This window comes from Lepidochelys olivacea, assembly GCF_965140295.1.
Source record: "Lepidochelys olivacea isolate rLepOli2 genome assembly, chromosome: 14".
Classification (NCBI taxonomy): Eukaryota; Metazoa; Chordata; order Testudines; family Cheloniidae; genus Lepidochelys; species Lepidochelys olivacea.
In genome coordinates this window covers 7404425-7425043 of record NC_140424.1, presented here as the reverse complement: position 1 = coordinate 7425043, position 20619 = coordinate 7404425, and the positions used below count along the sequence as shown (strand labels likewise).

The following is a 20619-nucleotide window of genomic DNA, read 5'->3' as shown; positions in this document are numbered from 1 at the left end:
TAGGGTGCACAGAGGCATATCCCTATGGCAATCGGAGAAATACTATGGCTTGGTAGCAACCATCCAATGCCTGTTTAAACATTACAGAGCTATACAAGACAGTCAGTACAGGATGGAATCAAACTCACCCTAGCCCAATTATGCAAGGAGAAGAACTAAGCACAATGTCAAGACTAGGAGAATGGCAACATGCTGACATCCCTACAAGGGTGGCTGATTAAGTCAGCCAACCAAGAACTGCAAGTCCAAAATATGACACACACATCTGTCCTGCATATCACTTGAGGAGGAAGAAAGGGGCCTTCGGTCTGAAGATCTGCACCCATTTGCCACTCTCTCTTTAGTGAGCAAGTAAGGAGAGGCATGCACACAATAATATACAGAACCTAAAAACTGGTTGTCCCTCTCTTGACTATGCAGTGGGGTTACTCCTGTCCACAGTTTGCAGAAGATGCCAAGAGATACACAGACTGGGGAGGCCCTAAAGAGGGAGGGGAAAAGAGTGAAACAATAGCTAGCTTATTTTATGTTAAAACAGAATTTCCTAAAATATTAATTCACAGATGTAGATTGCTTTTACATACATCCTGTATTGACTGACTGATCAATTTCAGGGCTCTGCTTCCTTATATGATACAATATTACCTGAAAGTTACATTGCATGTATTTACATGTCTCTTTTTAAATTCCACTAAGAATTAGTACAATTTTGACTATATAGATTATTTCTGATTTAATTAACTTGATTTTTTTTTATAATAATGCTATTTAAAAGTTTAGTATTTAGATAAGGCAAGTGAGTATTGCTTTATGCAAATATGTAGGCAGGCCATGAGCTAAATCATGCACAAAAACACCACCTCTATGCCCCAAAAGCCCCCCACCTGATTCAGTCACCTGTTCTATCTTCCTCTTAACCAAATTAGTAAGTTCTTTGGAAAAGAGATACCTCACTTACTACATGTCTGCACAGCATCTGATTGGAGCCTCTGGGCACTATCACACTACAAACAACAACACGGTCAATCATTGTCTATAATTATAACTAAACTATGCTTCTGATCCCACAAGTTGCTCTTTGGAAACAGACCTGAGAGATGCCCATTGACCTCAATGCAGGCCTACCCACATGAAGCAATTTGCAGGATCAGGGCCTAAAATAACAAGGAGGACTATAAAATTATAGCTACTATTCTAGCTAAGAGCATGATCCTGCACACTCACAAATAGTCCCACTGACTTCACTATGACTACCAATATGAGTAACAGTTTGCAGAATCAGGACCTAAATCAATTTCACCACCCTCAGAAATTTCCATTCTTTGCAATGTTTACATTTGAGGGTTCTAAAGTTAGTACCGTTGATTTTTACATTTTATTTTATTTTTTTGCCAAGTGAGAAGTCATAAGATCTGTATATCTGATACTACCCTTTGCATAATCAAACCTCAAACTCAAATTAATTTAAACTAAACAGAGGATGGAGTATGTCTTGGCCACAATCACCCACCCACCCACCCACCCCCAAAGCTAGGCTCAATAAAAAACAGAGAATGGAAAGAATTTTTAAAGGTCAAAATTTGCACAAATGGGATGAATGCCAAACTAAAGCAAACAGGACTATAAAAATGAAGTTCTACAATAAGTGCAAAGTAATCTTTCTAACTTATAGGTTTTTAATTTACAATATAAGCTCCAGGGAGAAGAGAGTGGCTTCATTTAAATTTCACACAGGGCTGAACACATTGCCAAAGCTTAAGGTAATTTAAATTACATTCTCTTAACACAAGCTTTCAAAACCATCCTCGCTGCAGAAAGTCTGTTTATGAACGTGAATATGCACTCCCAGCCACCCACCCCTATGATTCGCCAACATGTTAATAATATATTAGTTACTGCATGGTCGACTCGCTCTTTCTGTAATCTTCAACTGCACATTTACCTACATATCCAATAACAGTAAGCTATTATGTCCCCATATATTTATGGCCTTAAATGAATCAGTTTTTACAACAAGACTTCGCACATGAAGTCTCAGTCATTGTCAACCACACAATGATAATCACCTACCTTCTAGTATTCTCTCAAGATGCAAAGCATCCAAAAAGCATTCTAACATAGCACTAGGCATGGCAGGCCATGCCCATGTCCAGTGTGTGTGTGTGTGGTGGCCTATTCTGGCCTACAACCAAATGAAGACAAATTTTATTAATCTGTGAATTTAAAAAATGGCCTTTTAGAATTTATAGTGCAATCTATTTGTATCTAAAATATTATAGTCAGCCTAAGGCCAGCATTAATATTTGACATAGTAAAGCCTCAATCCTGCAAAATGCTTTGTGTGTGGGCAGAAGCACAATGAAGTCAACATGACTTCACAGAGGTGAGGAGCAACCTGTATGTAGCTAATTTCAGTGGAGTCTCCTCATCGAAGCATGGAGTCTGCCCACACAAAACAGCTTGTAGGATCACCTCCTAACTATTTTGCCATCAAAACTTTAGAATATTACATTAAGTGTCATGCTTATCTTTTTCTTAAGAAGGTTACTTATAAAAACATACAATTCTGCCAGGCACACACATGCTGGTATTTTCCTTTGTAGGGGCTCTATGTCAGATGCCCTAAACTGTTCCTCATACTTTTACTCTGATTTCCTGGTATGGTAGCAAGCCCTTCAGAGTTCTTAAAAATAGGAATTACTAACTTCTTTGCATATGTCAACAAGGGCAGTAATCAGTTTCACAGGCTACACAATGCCATGCACCTGCATATCTGAGCAGAGAACAAAATACTTAAAGTACTCCTTAACAAAACATGGATACCGCTGACAGGCCATAATAAATATAAAATCAAATCAAAGAATAGAAATAGCTAGTGCAACAGCATGACCTGTAGTTGGCATAAAACCATTATGTTCCTTTAAAATAATTCCACTTTTAAGGGAAAAAACAAAAACAAGAACAACAAAAAACCTATGTCCAATGTGCATTTTAAAAAGAAATCCTGTTCAGAAACTGCACAGCTTTGTAATATCCTTATTATAAGCAAGTCAGAGTCATTACTGTATAAGTGATTCAGAAACTAAGATTAAAGAAACTGCTATCTGTATCACGTAGGTGAGCTTCAGACAAGCAAATAGCTACATGCAGAAATCAAACAAACACCTTTTTTACCCACTGAAATACTTAGAGCATGGAATTTACAGAAGGATTTATTTAACAGAAAGTATTCATTGTCACTCGTGCCTTAGACAATCTGTTCCTTGGTTCCAACAGATGGGTGAAAAAACAGCTATGCTATGGACATGTCACCAATGTGTAGTCACACTACACAATTCATTTCAAGTAACTTGAAATTCAGAATTGTGTATCCCTTTTGTTCAGTTTTTACAGGCTTGTGCCTGAAGATGTCTTTCAACAGGAGCTTTGACAAAAACAACAGCTAGGTAGTAAAATATCTTGAATAAAATATAACTAGAACTCTGGTAAGCTCCATTTTTGCTGTACTCTTGCAACATCTCCATCACCAACAGCACCACACATACAGGACAACTGAAAACTCATCTATAGGATGGAAGCTGTTCCCTTAGCTCCCTTCGGTTCTCTTTTTTTTTTAAGATGGAGAACTTTCATCCTTTAAATGTATCCAGAATAAAAAGTAATTTAGAAAAACCAAAAGGAATAAAAGGAGAGAGAAGAATGGCATTTGCGACATGTTCTCAATCAGTAGGCTTATTTATAGAACTAGTTACCAGAGGTGGTTAGATTGAGCCAAAATCTGACAAATTGTAGGGCATACTGCATGACTAATCCATTTACTGAAGCTTTTCCACCTTACCAGCTTTGGAAAAATACACACACACACCACCAAAATGAACATGCTCACCCTTGGAATAGGCAAAAGGGCAGACTCCTGTAGGGATATCATCATGCAGTCCATTAGGGATATCATCATGCAGAACAAATTTATCCATTCCTTGCTCAAATACTACATTGATGGTTGCTATAGGAAATCATTAGACTAGATAGACAAAAACTGAGATATGTTTTAGAGTAGGAATAAAGAGTTAGTGAACATAGCTAATGTGCCTTATATTCTTCCTAAAAACAATGGAAGTGTTAAAAGCTTGTATGACCACCTGTCACTGACTTAAGTCCAGCCTTTGAATTAGCATTATTTAGCTTTAAAGCTTCTAAACTTGCTCACTCTATCTGAAAGACTTTTTTTTAAACTCAATTATGATGCCTGTCTCATGTTTTAGTATTACTGTGCAGAGGGCAGAAGTTGTTAGACATTATATACATACAACTAAAAGTATGTTATAAAAAATATATAAAACAGAAGTGAGTATTATACTCACCAGGAGATCAAACGAGTAGATCTCCTGGTGAGTATAATACATATGTAAGTTCTTTGGGGCAGGGACTGTTATTTATTATGTCTGTATAGTTCTTAGTACATTAGGGAGCAGACTGGTTGTGACCTTTAGGCACTACCACCATGTGAACAGTAAATAATAATAATACAATGCATAACTTGTTAACAGTAATAGTCAGCATCTTTTTCAAATCGTTAATGAGGAGGAGATTTCCTGTACTGAACTATTATCAAGCCAACTCTGCATGATCTACAAGCTCAAGGCTGGATTACCCGACCTCTGCAGATTTGGTTAAATGGAGGAGCCGGCCTGCAGAGAGCTATCTTTCAGCCCCCATCATTCCTCTGTTGATCAACTTTAGAGAAGGCAAGAAGTGCAGACAGCAGACCTCGGGAGAGACAGGCGACCCAGCAATAGCTTAATTTAACCAGAATTTGGATAACAGAGGCATAACTATGACGACGGGATACCATGTAACAATATATATTTATTCCTGACATACTGCACAAGAAGTTTTAGACTTCATATATTATTCTGCTTTCAGGAAATGGAAAGGAAAGAAGTTTCCTTACTGGGAAAGACTTCTTCAGTCAGAGAGAGTCATAAGAATGTGTAAAAAGAAAAGGAGTACTTGTGGCACCTTTGAGACTAACAAATTTATTGGAGCATAAGCTTTCGTGAACTACAGCTCCTGCTGTAGCTCACGAAAGCTTATGCTCCAATAAATTGGTTAGTCTCTAAGGTGCCACAAGTACTCCTTTTCTTTTTCCAGATACAGACTAACACGGCTGCTACTCTGAACCATAAGAATGTGTAACAGTTTTCAGCGTAATATGGAAGCAGACAGCTGGAAATATACTCCAAAGATAGATTTCAAGTAGCAAAAAGCAGAAGACAGACTGATGTTTTTTAACCTTCCACAAAGTCGGTTTCAACCCATCTATACAGAAAAGCAATGATAATGTGTTATTAACTATGTTCTGCACTACCAGTATTAGAAAACAATGGGGAAAAAAGACAGACTCAACCCACAAAAATTATTTCATAGCAGATTTCAAAAAGGGGAAGCCTCATCCTGAGCTCTTCAGTGGGCAGGACAAGTTTGGACAGTTTTCAATACTGATATTATTGACATTTCCATGCGGCATTCAGTGGGATGTACCGGTGACTAAACAACAAATCAGTGACTTAATATATGATAAAAGATGTCAACCAGAAAACAGTAGCAAAAGGTATATTTAACTTCTATTCTGAAAGCAGTAACTCCAGAATATAAACAACTTTGTTTATGGAGCCAAAAACATGTATAACACATTCCAGAGAGGTTCAAAATGCTTTGAACTTGAAGAGGAGTGAAATATTTGAGTTTTGGATGAGGAGTCATTTTTGGAAACAAAGTTAATCTCCCTTCAAAATAACCTCACTCTCATCCTGCAGCTAGTATGCATTTTTCCCCCACACATATTAGTAATGTAAAGGGAATGAACCAAATATTACCCTCACTCACTACCATGCAACCCTACTCAAGAAAAGAGTTCCATGGATACAGCAGAGCAGAGGAAGTCCCTTTTAAAATAATTTATATATAAACATATTGAGGGTAAGGAAAATCATCATATACAATGAAAACACCATCACTGAATATTTAGTCATTTTAATCAGAAAATTACTGTGGTGTTTCAAGAGAAGTTAATACAGAAACTTATCTATCCCAATTCAGTCTGACACATCAATCTGCACACACTTAAAATTTTTAAATGGATGAAACTTAATAGATCTGTATTACTAATCAGTATTGTCTTCTATGAGTATTCTGAAAACAATTACAGTACCTACTGCACACAGATAGTTATCTTCATAAAGTGGTGCCTCCCAGTAAACTTCTGAGGTTGATTTTTATATGTATTTGCGCACTCCTTTATGTGTATTCATAAGGAGTGCACAAATATATTTAAACATCAAGGCAACTCTTTTAATAAAAGCAACTTCATTTGTAACTTATCCTGTTTTTGTTTTTTAAAGAGAGCTAATGTTCTAAGCAGCAACAGCAGATCGTGTATTACAGTAATTAGATTGTAAACCCCTTAGGGCAGGGACTGTTCTGTGTTTATACAGTACCTAGCACAATGGGGTCCTGAGCTATGACTAGGGCCCCGATGCACTGCAGTGAACATTAATAATAATTATAAAGGTTGAACATACACCCTAATGGCTTTTAAATAAGTTTGTCATTAAGGCCTTAACCTTGCAATGTGAGCTGCTTACACAGACCCTTCTCCTTAACCTACACTGCATTTCTTCAGTATACAGTGGTTCCGATACTGTGAAGGATGTACATGCATTTTAAGCTTAGGCAGACTTTAATTACTTTTTTAAATGGCAGTGCATGCAAGGCAGCTGTTTTTCCATACCAGGCAAGTTGGTCATACATAGGGCCACTGTACGGACTAACAGTCTACAACTTTATTTTTAAAAATAAAGAGTAATAGTCAACTGTAGGAAGGCACTGATAACCACAACTATTTTTTCTCCCCCTTGATAAGCTTACATGTTCATACTGAGCACTACGTTTTGGTTTCAGTCCATATCAAAATGCTCTATGCCGTCTATTCCATTTAGAACTGGTGGAAGTGGGGGGATGGGGAGGCACAATACACATTTTCAGAGAAGTGTATCACTTTGGAGAGGAAAAACAAAAGCAACATCAGGCAATTGGAAATATGCACCAAGCACATACACAAGACAATTTCAAAAAAGTTACACATTTCTCTTAGTAGAATGTACGCAGCTACTTAAAGTACCAGCAAAAACTGCTTGTTTTGTATAGGAATGGTTTTAACTCAAGGTTAAATGAAGTTATACTGGAATCCACAGACAAACCATTTTAGTGTATTTGCCTGAGATAGGAGCCATCTATTACAGGAAGTCTTTAGAGCGGATTTCTCTGCATTTTTTAACTTTTCAAGAGTTCATTTTCCAATAGCAATAACCTGTGAACAACTAAAGACAAATATCTAAGTACCTGCAACTTCCCTTGGACTTCAGTTGACTCCTGCTAATTTCAACAGGGTTGTAGTTTATAACAACTATCAAGATTTGGCCCTCGGGGTACAGACTTTTACTCATATGTGTAGTTCCATTAACTTCAGTGTTAACAGTGGAATGCTTCATGTGACTAACGTTTGGAGGGTTTGCCACTGAATGAGGATGTAACATCCAGTCAAAAACAAACAAATTCAAACTAAAACAAAAAAGTCTATGAGCCTCACTGAATCTCAGTCAGGAAATCTGACTTTTTTCCTTCACCGTTATACAAATTCTCTTCCCAACATTTCATGAAATTCCGCTTCTAACAGAGAAAGCCATTGAGAACACTTGCTTAACACCAGCTCCAACCATAATTAATCTGTTAAAATGCCATTTTGCAAGTTAATTTACATGAATGAATACTGGTATGGCTCAATATCAGCAGGTGTTATGGTGTTTTGTTGTGCAATCATGCAAAACCAAACGGAACAATAAAGAATACACCAATTTTGTCTGCCCAGGACTCAAACTGGTTTGGCTGTCATCTCTGTATCAGATATCACTCCCACGTGCTTAATGAGAACGTGACGAGCTTCATAGAACCATTTTCAGGGCAATGGAACAGTCATTTTCTTTAACTGTAAAAATTACTGGGATAGCTAACTGATTCAAGCAAAAACAAAAAAAAAACTTGAGCATGTTAGAAGTGAACAGAGCAGAGAAGGTGGGTCTGCTGTTGTGGAAACATAATTCCAGAAAACCTAAAATGAGTCAAAATGCATTTCTCTCTCGACCACCCTGAGTCAGATTTTCTTAAAAACAAAAAACCAAAACACACATGCACACACGCAGTGCAATATGCCCAGATTTTCCAACAGAAGTTGTCTGGAAAACAACTAAATGATGTACTTTCCTATTTTAATAAAGCATTTCTACTCCATGAATGAATTGTGAACTCATTATTGTACACCTGGTTTTATTTTACTTTATTTATAATCTTTTCTATGGCTTTCATCCTCCTAGTACCTGAAACTTTCACAAACGTGAATGAATATATACTCACAACACCCCTGTGAAAGGAGAAAGAACTCACCCTAGTATACATAAGTGAGGCTGAGGGAAATGAAGACCCAAATCCTGCACTGACAACCCATTCAAGCAGAGGCCGTTTCACCTGCAAGGAGTGACAATACCAATGAGGGCATACTCAAACTGTTCTTAATGTAGGATCCGGGCTATTCAAAGACATTCCAGAATTCTTCAGCACAGCTGGAAAGATCCTCCACTATCAGCCCCAAACTGAAACCATGCTTCCTCCCTACTTGGTGTGTGTATTGTTGGGAAGGCAAGGAAAAAAAGAGGAGATGAGGTAAAACAAATGCAGACAGAAGTTAAAAAGAAAGAATCTATCCAAAATGTACTTAAGAAAAAAATATTTATATTTGTTAAATTTTTCACCTGCAACAGATTGCACTCAAATAGACCTTGATCCTACAGAAGGCACTTGCAACCATAGATCTTAACTCCCCTACAGAGTCTCATTCACTTCTGTAGAACCGAACTGCAATCTTAGCATCAGGCTAAGAGAAGTATTCATTAGACTGATTTATAAGAAGAAAAGGAGTACTTGTGGCACCTTAGAGACTCCTTTTCTTTTTTCAGATATAGACTAACACGGCTCCTACTCTGAAACCTGATTTATAAGGAAGCTCAATCATACAGAGCACAGCACAGAACTGCACTTTCCAAGGGGGGTCATGTATAGCGTCCAATCGGCCAGCAAAATTTACACTGACATCAAGAGACAGACAACTTTGTGAGACTTTACTTCCTGTCCAACCTCAGCAGCAAAATTTCTGGGAGCAGAAGCAGCAGCAATGAAATACTTTTTTTTTCTTTTAATTAGGGGAAAAAATAGACGAAGCTAGAGCATATGATGAAGCAATTAACATGAGACTATTGGGGGGAAGACAAGAGGGAAGAATAGAAAAGCTGCCACACCCCTAGTTCATTCACCTATAAAGAAAACTCTGACATCTCCTCTATAAATATGTTAAAACTGGAAAGGGAAATCAACATATGCTGCATGTGTAAAACAAGTCAAAGACCTCTCTTCAGATAAGAGATACAGCACAGGAACATTAGAGGCTAATATGTTCCCCATCCCTCCAAAAAGGGCTTTTATTTTACAAAATTAAGTTTTCTTCCTTTTTAGGAACAATTAAGAGTGCTTAAAAGAACAGGGCACAACGGCCAAGGTTTATTTCAGAGAGCACAGGAGAAAGAATAGTAGGTGAAGGGGATATAAAAAAAGGATCTTATGTTTCAGTTTCTTAACATGCTATTTGTTTTGCAAGGAAAGGAAATGGCTTAGTTCCCAACTGATTTCATTTAATATATATTAATTTTATTACAGTAGTACCCAGAGGCCTTAAACAAGACTGCAGTCTCATTGTGCTAGGCGCTGCACATACTAAGATACAGACCCTGTTCCAAAGAGCTTACAATCTAGTTAAGACACAACTGGCATAAAAAACACTCAAATTGAGGGAATGGAGGGAGAGTGTCATAGTAACAACAGAAGGGACACAGTTACATGGATTAGCTAAGCATATAATTAGCTCTTTAAGTCAATAATATATACACATACACGAGTAAACTCTACAGACTTCCTGACTTGCTAAGCAGTTTGTCAGTCAGCCTCAAATCTTAAAATGGATTTGGAAAATAAAGCAGCAAAGAGTCCTGTGACACCTTATAGACTAACAGACGTATTGGAGCATAAGCTTTCGTGGGTGAATGCCCACTTCGTCAGATGCAAAATGAAGTGTGTGGAGTATTCCAACCCCATTAAAGGCACTGAAGTAGTAAATTAAAGAGGCAGAGAGTGTGCAGTAGGTGACCACAAAATCTGAACATGGGAAAATTATTTACTCAACACCACAAATGCTGATCTCATCTTCACCGCTGGAACTAAAACGGATTCTGACTTCAAGGAACCAAACCTAGACTAAGGCACAGAAAAGAAATTACATGAACATCCTCAGGCCCTAATTTTCTCCAACGTACACCATTCTTGTTCTTTAGAATGAATATGCATCTCTGTTTTCACAAAGAAAATATTTTGTTTAAAAATGGAAACAGATGGAAACGAAAATACAAAATAAACAAGGTCCACACTAATGAGCATGCTTATCATAAAGGCTGTTTCCTTAAAAAGAGAAACATTCATATTTTGGAAGACAAAATAATGTGTTTAAATTTTTATTTGTATGTTTCTGCATTCCCCTTGTAGAGATTCCAGAAAACGGAGCAAAAAGCTTTCCCCCGCCATCATAGCCAATTTGCTGTCTTGCTTGACAATGGGGAAAAAAAAAAAATCATTTTTATGATCTTACAATGTTTTCACTTTAACAATCACAAGGATGACCTACACAGAATGAAAACTGTTTCAAATCTTTGAGAACAGCCTGAGTAGACTTAAACGCAATTTGTTTACTGGCAATCTGTCAGAGTTACAACATGCTGAGAATGATTCTATCATACAGTATTAATGTTTTATTAAATAATAGAGAAACTGATTACAAATGCAAGGATCCAAGAAGACCTTAACAGTTGCACAAAGCTCTATGGAGCCCAAATTTTAAAGCTAAGTGCAAGATTATCACTCCCAATTGTGCACCAACTCTATGGACCAAGACTCTACTCTCCTCGAGGTCATCAGCAAATTCCCATTGACTTCAGTGAGAGGAGGATCAGGCCCAACATTTCTCAGCAATATTTTACAGCTTTAAGACTTGCCCTTCTCTTGAGTACAGTCAGAGAAGGGATGGCACACAAAACCCAGAAGAGGAACAATGAATGGGAGCAGTCACATGTATTGTACAGATATGTAACCAAGTTGCGAAGTTCACATTTAAAATTTGACCCACAACCAAAATTCCCTGAAGCTAGAAGAGATTCAAATTGATTGCTCTGGTTCAGGCCCACTTCTAATACTATAAAAATCAGCCAGTGTTTGAACGTTTACTGCAATAACTGAGCTCAATAAAGTAATTGAAGAACAGAGCCCGAAAATTCAGATGTAATTCTCGCAGTTCATGGCAACTGCACTTGTATTTCCCATTCCTGGACCAGCAAGGGCACCAAACCCTCAGGCTTCTCCAGCTGTTGCCTCTCTTGGGTAGAGATCTACATCCTTCTCCCTTCTGACCAGGATATTTCCAAGCTGCACAGTTCCCTGCCTTCGCTATGTATTTCCCAGCACAGACAGGTTGCACAAGGACATCTGCTGGCTTTTTCTTCAGAGACAGTTGACAAGTGTAATTGCTATGGTTATAAGTATCACACCATTTTTTCTAAGCAAGCTTACTTTATTCTTAAGGTAAAAAGAAATGCAGACAAAACATTAAAAACAACAAAAGAATCTACATGCATGTTAATAAGCTTATATTGGTTAACCCCCACACCTAACACAAATTCTGGCAGGATGTGTCTTTTAATTCCCTCACCCTAGGGGAGTCCTTGTGGTCACAAGTTCATTCGAGCTTCAGCTCAGAACAAGCACTCTCATAACATGTTCAGTTCACCATTTATACACTGCAGGGGTCTTTATCTGGAATTTCCAGAAACAGGTAATTAGTACACATTGAGTCTTTCTCCCCAGTTGATATCCACAAAAGGTTAGCTTCAGAGGGGAGAATTTGCGCCATTTCACACACAGCTGTTCCAGAAAAACCTATGAACTTCCTAATACCTTCCAGAGATTGTATTATCTTGTCTTCCCGCTAAAGAAGTTCCATAAAATCTCAAAATGTACATAAATATTTACATTTCTAAGACAGCGTAGCCCAAAAGGTATTAACCCTAATTCAGTAAGTTTTAACTTTGTTCAAAAACGTTCATTATGGATATTGGCTCATTATGGACATTAATGCTTATGATAATTTTTTTTTAAAAAAAATTTTCATTAATTTGGTGCACTATATAGTGAAGGACTCAGAATTCGGCAAAAAAAAAATCAGAGTTAGCTAGGGACAGGTTTACTGCTGACAGAAACTTTTTTTAAATTTTCCCACTGAACTCTGGTAACACATCTCAGTTCTGGCCTGCAATATATAATTTTAATATTTGCCTGTCAAGTTTCAGTCCAGCATGAGATTTTACAACATGGAGACTCAGACAGACCAAGAACTATACTATAGTTGTACTAGGAGCTGTCACTATAATAATTTTTCCTTTCCCTCTCTGTCAGTCTGAAATTTTTCCCATATTCTTCACTGATGTCATCTCTTCTCTGAATAGAATATCTTCATTTTTAAAAGTCATGCAGTTTCCAGAACCTACTTTCTAGCTAGCATATTGCAGTCCTGTTACTTCCTTATCCTCTTGTTATTTTCAATCACTTCATTACATTCATTGTCCCAGCTTTCACCCTGCATAGTTGTTCTAGGTTTATTCCTTCTTCAGTATTTCAGAGCCTTCCAATAAGAAAAAACAACAATGAATTGTTTGTTTCTTTTCTACAAACGTAATACAATAAAAGCTTTGTTATCCAGCATGTTAGGGGAATGGGGGGGTGGGGAGGCGTGCCAGTAAGTCAAAAATTCCAGTTAACTAAGAAAAGGAGTACTTGTGGCACCTTAGAGACTAACCAATTTATTTGAGCATAACCTTTCGTGAGCTACAGCTCACTTCATCGGATGCATAAAGTGGAAAGAGTTATACTTACCAATGGAGGGAAGGAATTTGAGTGTGGGAGGGAGCTCAGGGCTGAGAGTTGGGGTGTGGGCTCTGGGAGGGGGCTTGGGGTGCAGGAGGGTTTTTGGGGTGCTGGATCCGGGCATTTCTCACTTTGGGCAGCTCCCCAGAAGCAGCGACATATCCCGGCTGCTCCTAGGTGGAGGTGCAGCCAGAAAGATCTGCCCACTGCCTCCGCCCGCAGGCGCCACCCCTGCAGCTCCCATTAGCTATGGTTCCCGGCCAATGGGAGCTGCAGAGCCAGCACCCGGGGCAGGAGCAGCACACGGAGCCCCCATGGCTGTTCCTCTGTCTAGGCGCAGCAGGGACATGTCACCGCTTCCGGGAAGCCACACGGAGCCAGGTAGGGAACCTGCTGGCCTCGCGCCAACTGGACTTTTAATGGATATTAGTAACGCCAGTTTCTAGAGCTTTCCAGCTGGTGAAGTGCCGGATAACACAGCTTTTACTGTAGTGACTTTATACCATACAACTCCATTCATTTCCAAAAGGCAGGAATTTATTAGACAAGAGTAAAAACGGGAGGGAGGGGGAGAATACTAGTTAGTTTCCAAGATATAAAAAATTGGTTGATTTTTTTTTTAAATTAGAGTTAAAAAGTTTCTTGTAAAAATCAATTTGGTTTGACCAGCTTCAATTAACAGCTGGTTTAACATTTCACTTTGCATATTCATTCTTCCCCCTCTCCAACCCCATTCTACACACCACCACCTGCCAGATCAAGACAAGCTAACACCATCAGACTACAACAAAAGAACAAAAAACAGTCACTGAATGTTTTTTTAGCAACATTACAGTAAACAAAATTCCTAATCACACAAGATGTGACAGACACACATGTTTTTAAAGGACTACATAATTAAGATAAAATTTATTATTTTATTTTGCATTAGCTGCCAGGAGGTGAAAGGCCCACTTTTACTCTTGGGCTTCTATTTCCATCTGCCTATCGTTCAGTATTTTTCTACTTTTCTTTTCCTATTTTCCCCTTTACATTCTTATTTAATGTCCTCAGATTCAGCAAAACTTTCTCACTTATTCACTTAGGTTACCACCACCATGGCCTGGCCTGAAGTTCCCAATTAATTCTGCATTTCAGAGTTGCATGGATGCTACAGTTAAGCAGTCTGTCCTCAAACATAACCCTTTTCCTTTATTATTAACAGTCAGAGAGAGGCATGAGAAAGGAGGGAGGAGAGGAAGAAATGAACAATTAATTTTCTATCTATAAAAGAACTGTTTTTGAACTAAAGAACTATGATTCAAGTCAGACAGCTGAAGTGCAGCACCCACCCAACTGTCATCAGAGAGAGTGATTTAAGATTCAAGGACAACTCCTGGTGGTATTTCTAATTAATATGATTTCACTTTAATCTGGATCAGCAAACAGCAAAGTTCATCATTTAAATATTATAGCAGGAGAGATCAGATACCACCGTGATTGGTGCACTACACACAGACAAACAACATTGAGAATGAAGAAATGTATTTTATGGTATTAGCAACCATGATAAAGATGAGAATTTTTTTTTAAATGATCACGTTCTCTATTACTTTTGACCATGTAAGAGCAGAGTCAAAATGCAATGTCCAGAGTATTCTCCAGTAGTGTAAATGCACAGAAATACAGCTTGAATGCACAAGAACATCTTCAGGCTCCAGAAGAAAATTACTTCCAGAGAACGAAATCCCCCGCTGTTGCCAGTGCCAAGACAATGTCTTGGAGATTAGACAAGATCAAACTCTGATCTTTACCTCCTAGGATAAAGATCATTCCTTACCAAATAGGCCTCTTCTTGGAAAATTAAAATTAACCCTACCAGTCTGAGCATAAGTGTAGTAGGAGAAACCCTCCCAAAAGATAAGACACTGGAAACAGGAATTGCCATACTAAATCTGACAATAGTCCATCTAGTCCTGTATCATTGGTGGATAACTGCAAGTATCAGCTGCTTAAGAAAAAGATGCAACAAACTCTGCAATAAGCAATTATGGAATAACACAAGGGAAGTTTTCTCCTAACCCCATATAGTTAAAGGCAGGCTAATGAGAAAGTTTGAAAAGATTTTAAACTTGATTTATTTTATCCATCTTGTTCTCAAATATTTAAAAAATCTAGGAAGGAGTATAACATACTCGCTTCAGAGCTAGTTCATTCCCATGCTCTTACGCTCCTCCTTGCCAAACACTGAGCATACACAACCATTCACATATCTGAAGCTTCCCTAGGTGCTCAACCAGCTTCTATCAGTAAAATGCAATAAAGGGAGCAATCAGTGAGGCCCTTAAATTTCAGCATATTAAATACTTGACATGCTCAGGGCCCATAATGGTGAAGTACACCAGAAAAAGAACATGCAAATGTCATAGTAAGGCAACACATAAAAAGTGTACTTCCTTACCAACTGAATTTTTAAAGGTTCATCACTAAAACAAATACAAAATGAATGGAGAACACTCTCACCCCACATTCTCACTTAATTTTTGTAACATCTATGTAGTGTAGGGAACTTCCCGTGTTGAACATTTAAAGAATTCCTTCACTAGAGGCCAAATTTCAGCGTCTTTAATGGAACAAAGAGAGTGTCACTCCACTAAAGATTTGGCAGTATGATACTAGATCTATGACTTACAAAGAGCAATAAGACATAGGGATAGCAGGAGGGTTAAAAGTAACAAGGTTTTTTTTTTAATGTGTAAATTCTATGGTAAAAATATGCTTACATAATGGACAACAGGCAAAATATAGGCTACATTTTTGAAGGAAGGGGAATATAGGATGTACTGTAGTCACTTGTGCTTCCAATAACAACACTACATGAAAGAAAAATGAGAAAGGACTTACTTTTAAAAGTGCCAGCTAACCTCAAAATAGCCCTGCCATGAAATTACCACAACTAACAGTGTGCTCATTTCCCTACTTAATAAATAAAATTAGTACTCAGGATAGAAAAATTTGGTTTAAAGCATTAGCAAACAATCATAGAAAGTGTAATGAGCGAAAGAGCCAGAAGGCTAACTACTCAGTACACATGTAGCATCAATAGGACAGATAAGTTATAAGAAGTTACTGCATTCTGATGTCTATTAAAAGGTAAAGATAATATGTATAAAGTAGATAAAGAAAACTATTGCTAACTTGAATAAATACTGAATGAATATGACAATGATGCAGTTTATAAAGCCTATAACAGAATGTAGCATGAAATGAGTTTTAATATAGCTATCCTAATATAACTTCCAACTGTTATCAGTTCACATTATTACAATAATTGCTAGCTCTGCTGACTGGGAATTAATTACATGCATTTTATTGTTTGGGGGTTTCTTAATTGTACTCTACACCACAGAGTGATCCTTTGTGTTGATTAAAACAGAGTTCACACCAATGGTCCACCTGAATTTTTAGGTAAAAGGGATGAAGATTAAAAACAAAGATGGGACATGAAAGAAAATCCATAAAACTAAAAGATTTCATTTTCCAAACACACCCCCACATGCAGCACCTCCTCACCAAAAAAAAAAAAAATGTTCTCTGTAAGATATAAATTGCATAAACATTCTTTTTGTAAAAGGTTAGAGGCTGCATTGTATGCAGATTATGACATTTAATTTGAGGAAACTGTCAAAAAAAGCTGATTTGCATGTTTCACATTTTTAAAAAATCTTAATTAAACAATTCTAATCCTTTTCAATGTACACAAGGACAGATCACTTGCATAGCTTTTCCTGCTGTTTGTTTCCTTCTTGCTATACCTTTCAACCTTTGGCTGGATTTAAAATGAAGTGTAACACTGTATGCTAATCAATAAACTATTTGTGGCTTACCTTGGCACTGAAATCCTTGTTTCCCAAATCCCCTGTAAGGGAAAAAGACAAACACTGTCTTAACATAATTTAGTTATAGCTTCTTCCCACTAACCTACTATAATAAAAAACCTCATATTAAACTACATGATTTCAGGTTTTGTTAAGAAAGCAACAGCTTTTATAATACAAAACAAAGCATTAGCCCATCTATTTCACATATGAGAATAGCAGTAGATTCCAGCTATGTAATTTCATTTTCTGGCAAACCATTATTTTAATTTTATTTTACAAGCAATTTTGGATCCACAATTATTGTCATCTGTGAATATTACATAATGTTACAATTCACTCCATGCCATATGTATACTTACAATATTATAAATACTCCAACTGCTAGAGAGCTATAAAAAGAACCACAGTTGGATTCTAAGATCAATCTCAATATGCATACTAAAATTCAACTATATAAAACAGCGACTGCAGGATGGTCAGGAGACAGATGTACAGAAAGGGGTTTGACAATGGTTGTTTTGGGGCTACTACAAAGAATATTCACCTAACACAAAGAAAATAAATTAATAATGGCCGCTGCTTTAATAACTATTGTAATTCTAATCTTTTAAAAATAATTCTATTAATAAGCTATCATTGTTTGAAACAATGATTTAAACATGTACATAGTATTAGCTATTGTACCTAGAGTTTAATGTATTAAATCTCACAAAAACCACCACCTCATTTTTAATTTTGACATGGAGTTTTCTGTCCATCAAAAAAAAAAAAAATTATTTTCAGTACTCATTTACACACACACACACTAAAAAAAAGGAGTACTTGTGGCACCTTAAAGACTAACAAATTTATTTGAGCATAAGCTTTCGTGAGTCTCTAAGGTGCCACAAGTACTCCTTTTTTTTTTTTTTGCGGATACAGACTAACACGGCTGCTACTCTGAAACCACACACTCTCTACATTCTCTCTTTTGAGGATGTTTTTTAATCTGAGGTGTAGTGTTTTTTCTGAGAGAAAATAAAACCAAATTACAACAACAAACATCCAGCAAAAGCCATTACATCGAATATAGCTCCCTTTAGCAAAAATAGGTATGAAGTTTAGCTACAAAATTGATTAAACAACAATAACATCTCTTCCTCATATCCAAACATTTATTGTGATTTAGAGAAAAAAAATCATTTAGAGAAACCTCATGTAACTTGAGTAAAAGTTTAGTTCAAATTAAAGTTGACATTAAAGGGACACTCAACTTTACAAAACAATTTACAGTTTTCCCTGAAATGTTTTTCATACTGTTATTACAAGTGACATCTAAGATCATGGTACTGGAAAGATTATAAAATTGTATTTGTTTATTTACTCTGAGTATATTTGACAATACTTGGCGTACAGTCTTTTCACTGTTTCCCTGTTTGTGTGGGTCTTTCACTCCATAACACACGAGAGAAAAATTGTTTTTGTTTTTCTAAAATATACAAATATAATTGTAAAACCACCAAAACAGACAACAGAACTAAGGCTGGACACAGAACCTGAAACTACTTTTAGGTTGAAGTGAGCTGTAGCTCACGAAAGCTCATGCTCAAATAAATTGGTTAGTCTCTAAGGTGCCACAAGTCCTCCTTTTCTTTTTACTTTTAGGTTGTTTCTTTATTTTGTTAGGTGATTAGATTTCAAGACAACAGTGTTCTTTGAACAGCTAAACTGAGACTGCATCCTTTCTTCGTGGTTTGTACTGAAACACACTAGTTCACATTCCAAGTCTGTTCTATGCAATCTTTTTTTAATCCAAAATTTCACAAAATAAGTCAAACCTTGGGTAGAATTTCCTTTAAACAAATTTGGCAAGTCTAAATAAGAAACTGCTACCTAGTTCAATATTAAGATCATCAAGTTTGATTTAAAAAAAAAAACCCACACACATTTGGAGAGGAACTTCATTCCACTGAAGTATTACATGTTCTTTATTCACTCCTCCAAATGTTTAATAACAATCACATTCTTGATTTTTACCCCTCAACTGGAAATTGTTATGGGGATGCAACAGTTAGGTGTCCATTTAATGACCTCTGAAGATACCATACTTGCCATGTTTTTGGTACAAAAGCACCAAATATTGCATCTGACTTTAAACCAATAATGAAAAAAAAATGTACTCAAGCAGCTGCATGCTGTCTTTGAAGAACATTTAAGAGCTTCCTAGACTTACTAGCAAGGAAAGACCACAGCGTACAACTACTCTTGCCACCTGTCAACAACAGGATATCCTTGCACTTTCAAATACATCCTGTAATCAGGTGCCTTTTATCAGGGCGGTATTGTTTTTAAAAACTGCGTTATTTATCTGTACCAATACATGCTGGCAATAAACCCTGCAGCATTCTTTCACACCTGCCAAGTCTCACTCTTTTTGGATTTATTTTAAAGCAGTTTTTAAATTCTTCTACTTTTACAATGAAGGGTTTTGCAATTTCCCTCCAATTGTGATAGTGTGAGAAGCCAGAACGTATATTTCCCTTTTACATCGTTCTACAGCAGGGGTCCCCAATGTGGTGCCCGCAGGCGCAATGGCGCCCACAGGGGCAGTTGTGTGCGCCCGCAGGACACCGTGCTGCCGAAATGCTGCCGCCGAGCGTGGCCACCGGAGAACTGCCCGCTGAAATGCCACCGAGAAGCGCTGCGGTTTCTCGGCTGCATTTCAGTGGCGGGGTGTCTGGCGCCAGCCACAGTCTTCTGGGAAAAGGAATATGCTATTCCCACAGAAAGGTTGGGGACCACTGATCTACAGTCTGCCGATGTCCATTTCAGCCACTCCTCCCCACATATATTTTCAACAGTTTGTTGCATGCTCCCCTCTCACGCATTTTATTGTGTTTGCTAATAGAATCAGTCTCTCTCTTCCACGGCATCCAAGTTAAAGCACGCAGTACAAAGAGAGAAACTGGGAATGTACAGTAGGCCAAGGATCATGCTGCCCAGTGCATGCTGAGGGAGCCAGCCAAGTGCAACGTGCACACAGCCAGTTGCATGCCTTCCCGTCACCATCTTCTCACACGGCTGAGCCCCAAGGAACAACAGACCTTCCTTTCAGCAGTGCTTAGATCACCACCGCTCTCACTAACACCAGTGGGAAGGGTGGCTGCTCTACAAATTTGAAGATAAGCCCCCAGGTCTTTCCTCTCTCCACACAAGTTGTAGTATGCAACAAAAAGAGAAGGAAGCACATGAATGTATATAATTTACAAGTGAGCCAAGTGTCCCACCCATTCCCACTGTCTCATCCAGCTCAGGTCACGGGGTATGAGTGATCAGCCTGCACACTACTCATTTTTGCCCTTCTTAGCAGAGGGTATAGAATCATAGAATATCAGGGTTGGAAGGGACCTCAGGAGGTCATCTAGTCCAACCCCCTGCTCAAAGCAGGACCAATCCCCAATTTTTGCCCCGATCCCTAAATGGCCCCCTCAGGGATTGAACTCACAACCCTGGATTTAGCAGGCCAGTGCTCAAACCACTGAGCTATCCCTCCCCCTACAATGCAGCTAAGCCAACCACATGCAAGCACACACTGAAATTGCCCTGTCTGGCATAGGTTATGAGTGAGCGGAGTACACCACTTGGCCAAGCG

General features: G+C 37.9%; 1 protein-coding gene across 1 annotated transcript in view; it reads right to left on the bottom strand.

The window, feature by feature from the left end:
* Positions 1–20619, bottom strand: part of PRKCA (protein kinase C alpha) — a 314756-nt gene that overhangs the window by 288692 nt on the left and 5445 nt on the right. Inside the window, exon 2 of the mRNA XM_084647060.1 lies at positions 16995–17026. Within this exon, the coding sequence (XP_084503186.1) occupies positions 16995–17026 (32 nt within the window). The remainder of the gene's footprint in view (positions 1–16994; positions 17027–20619) is intronic.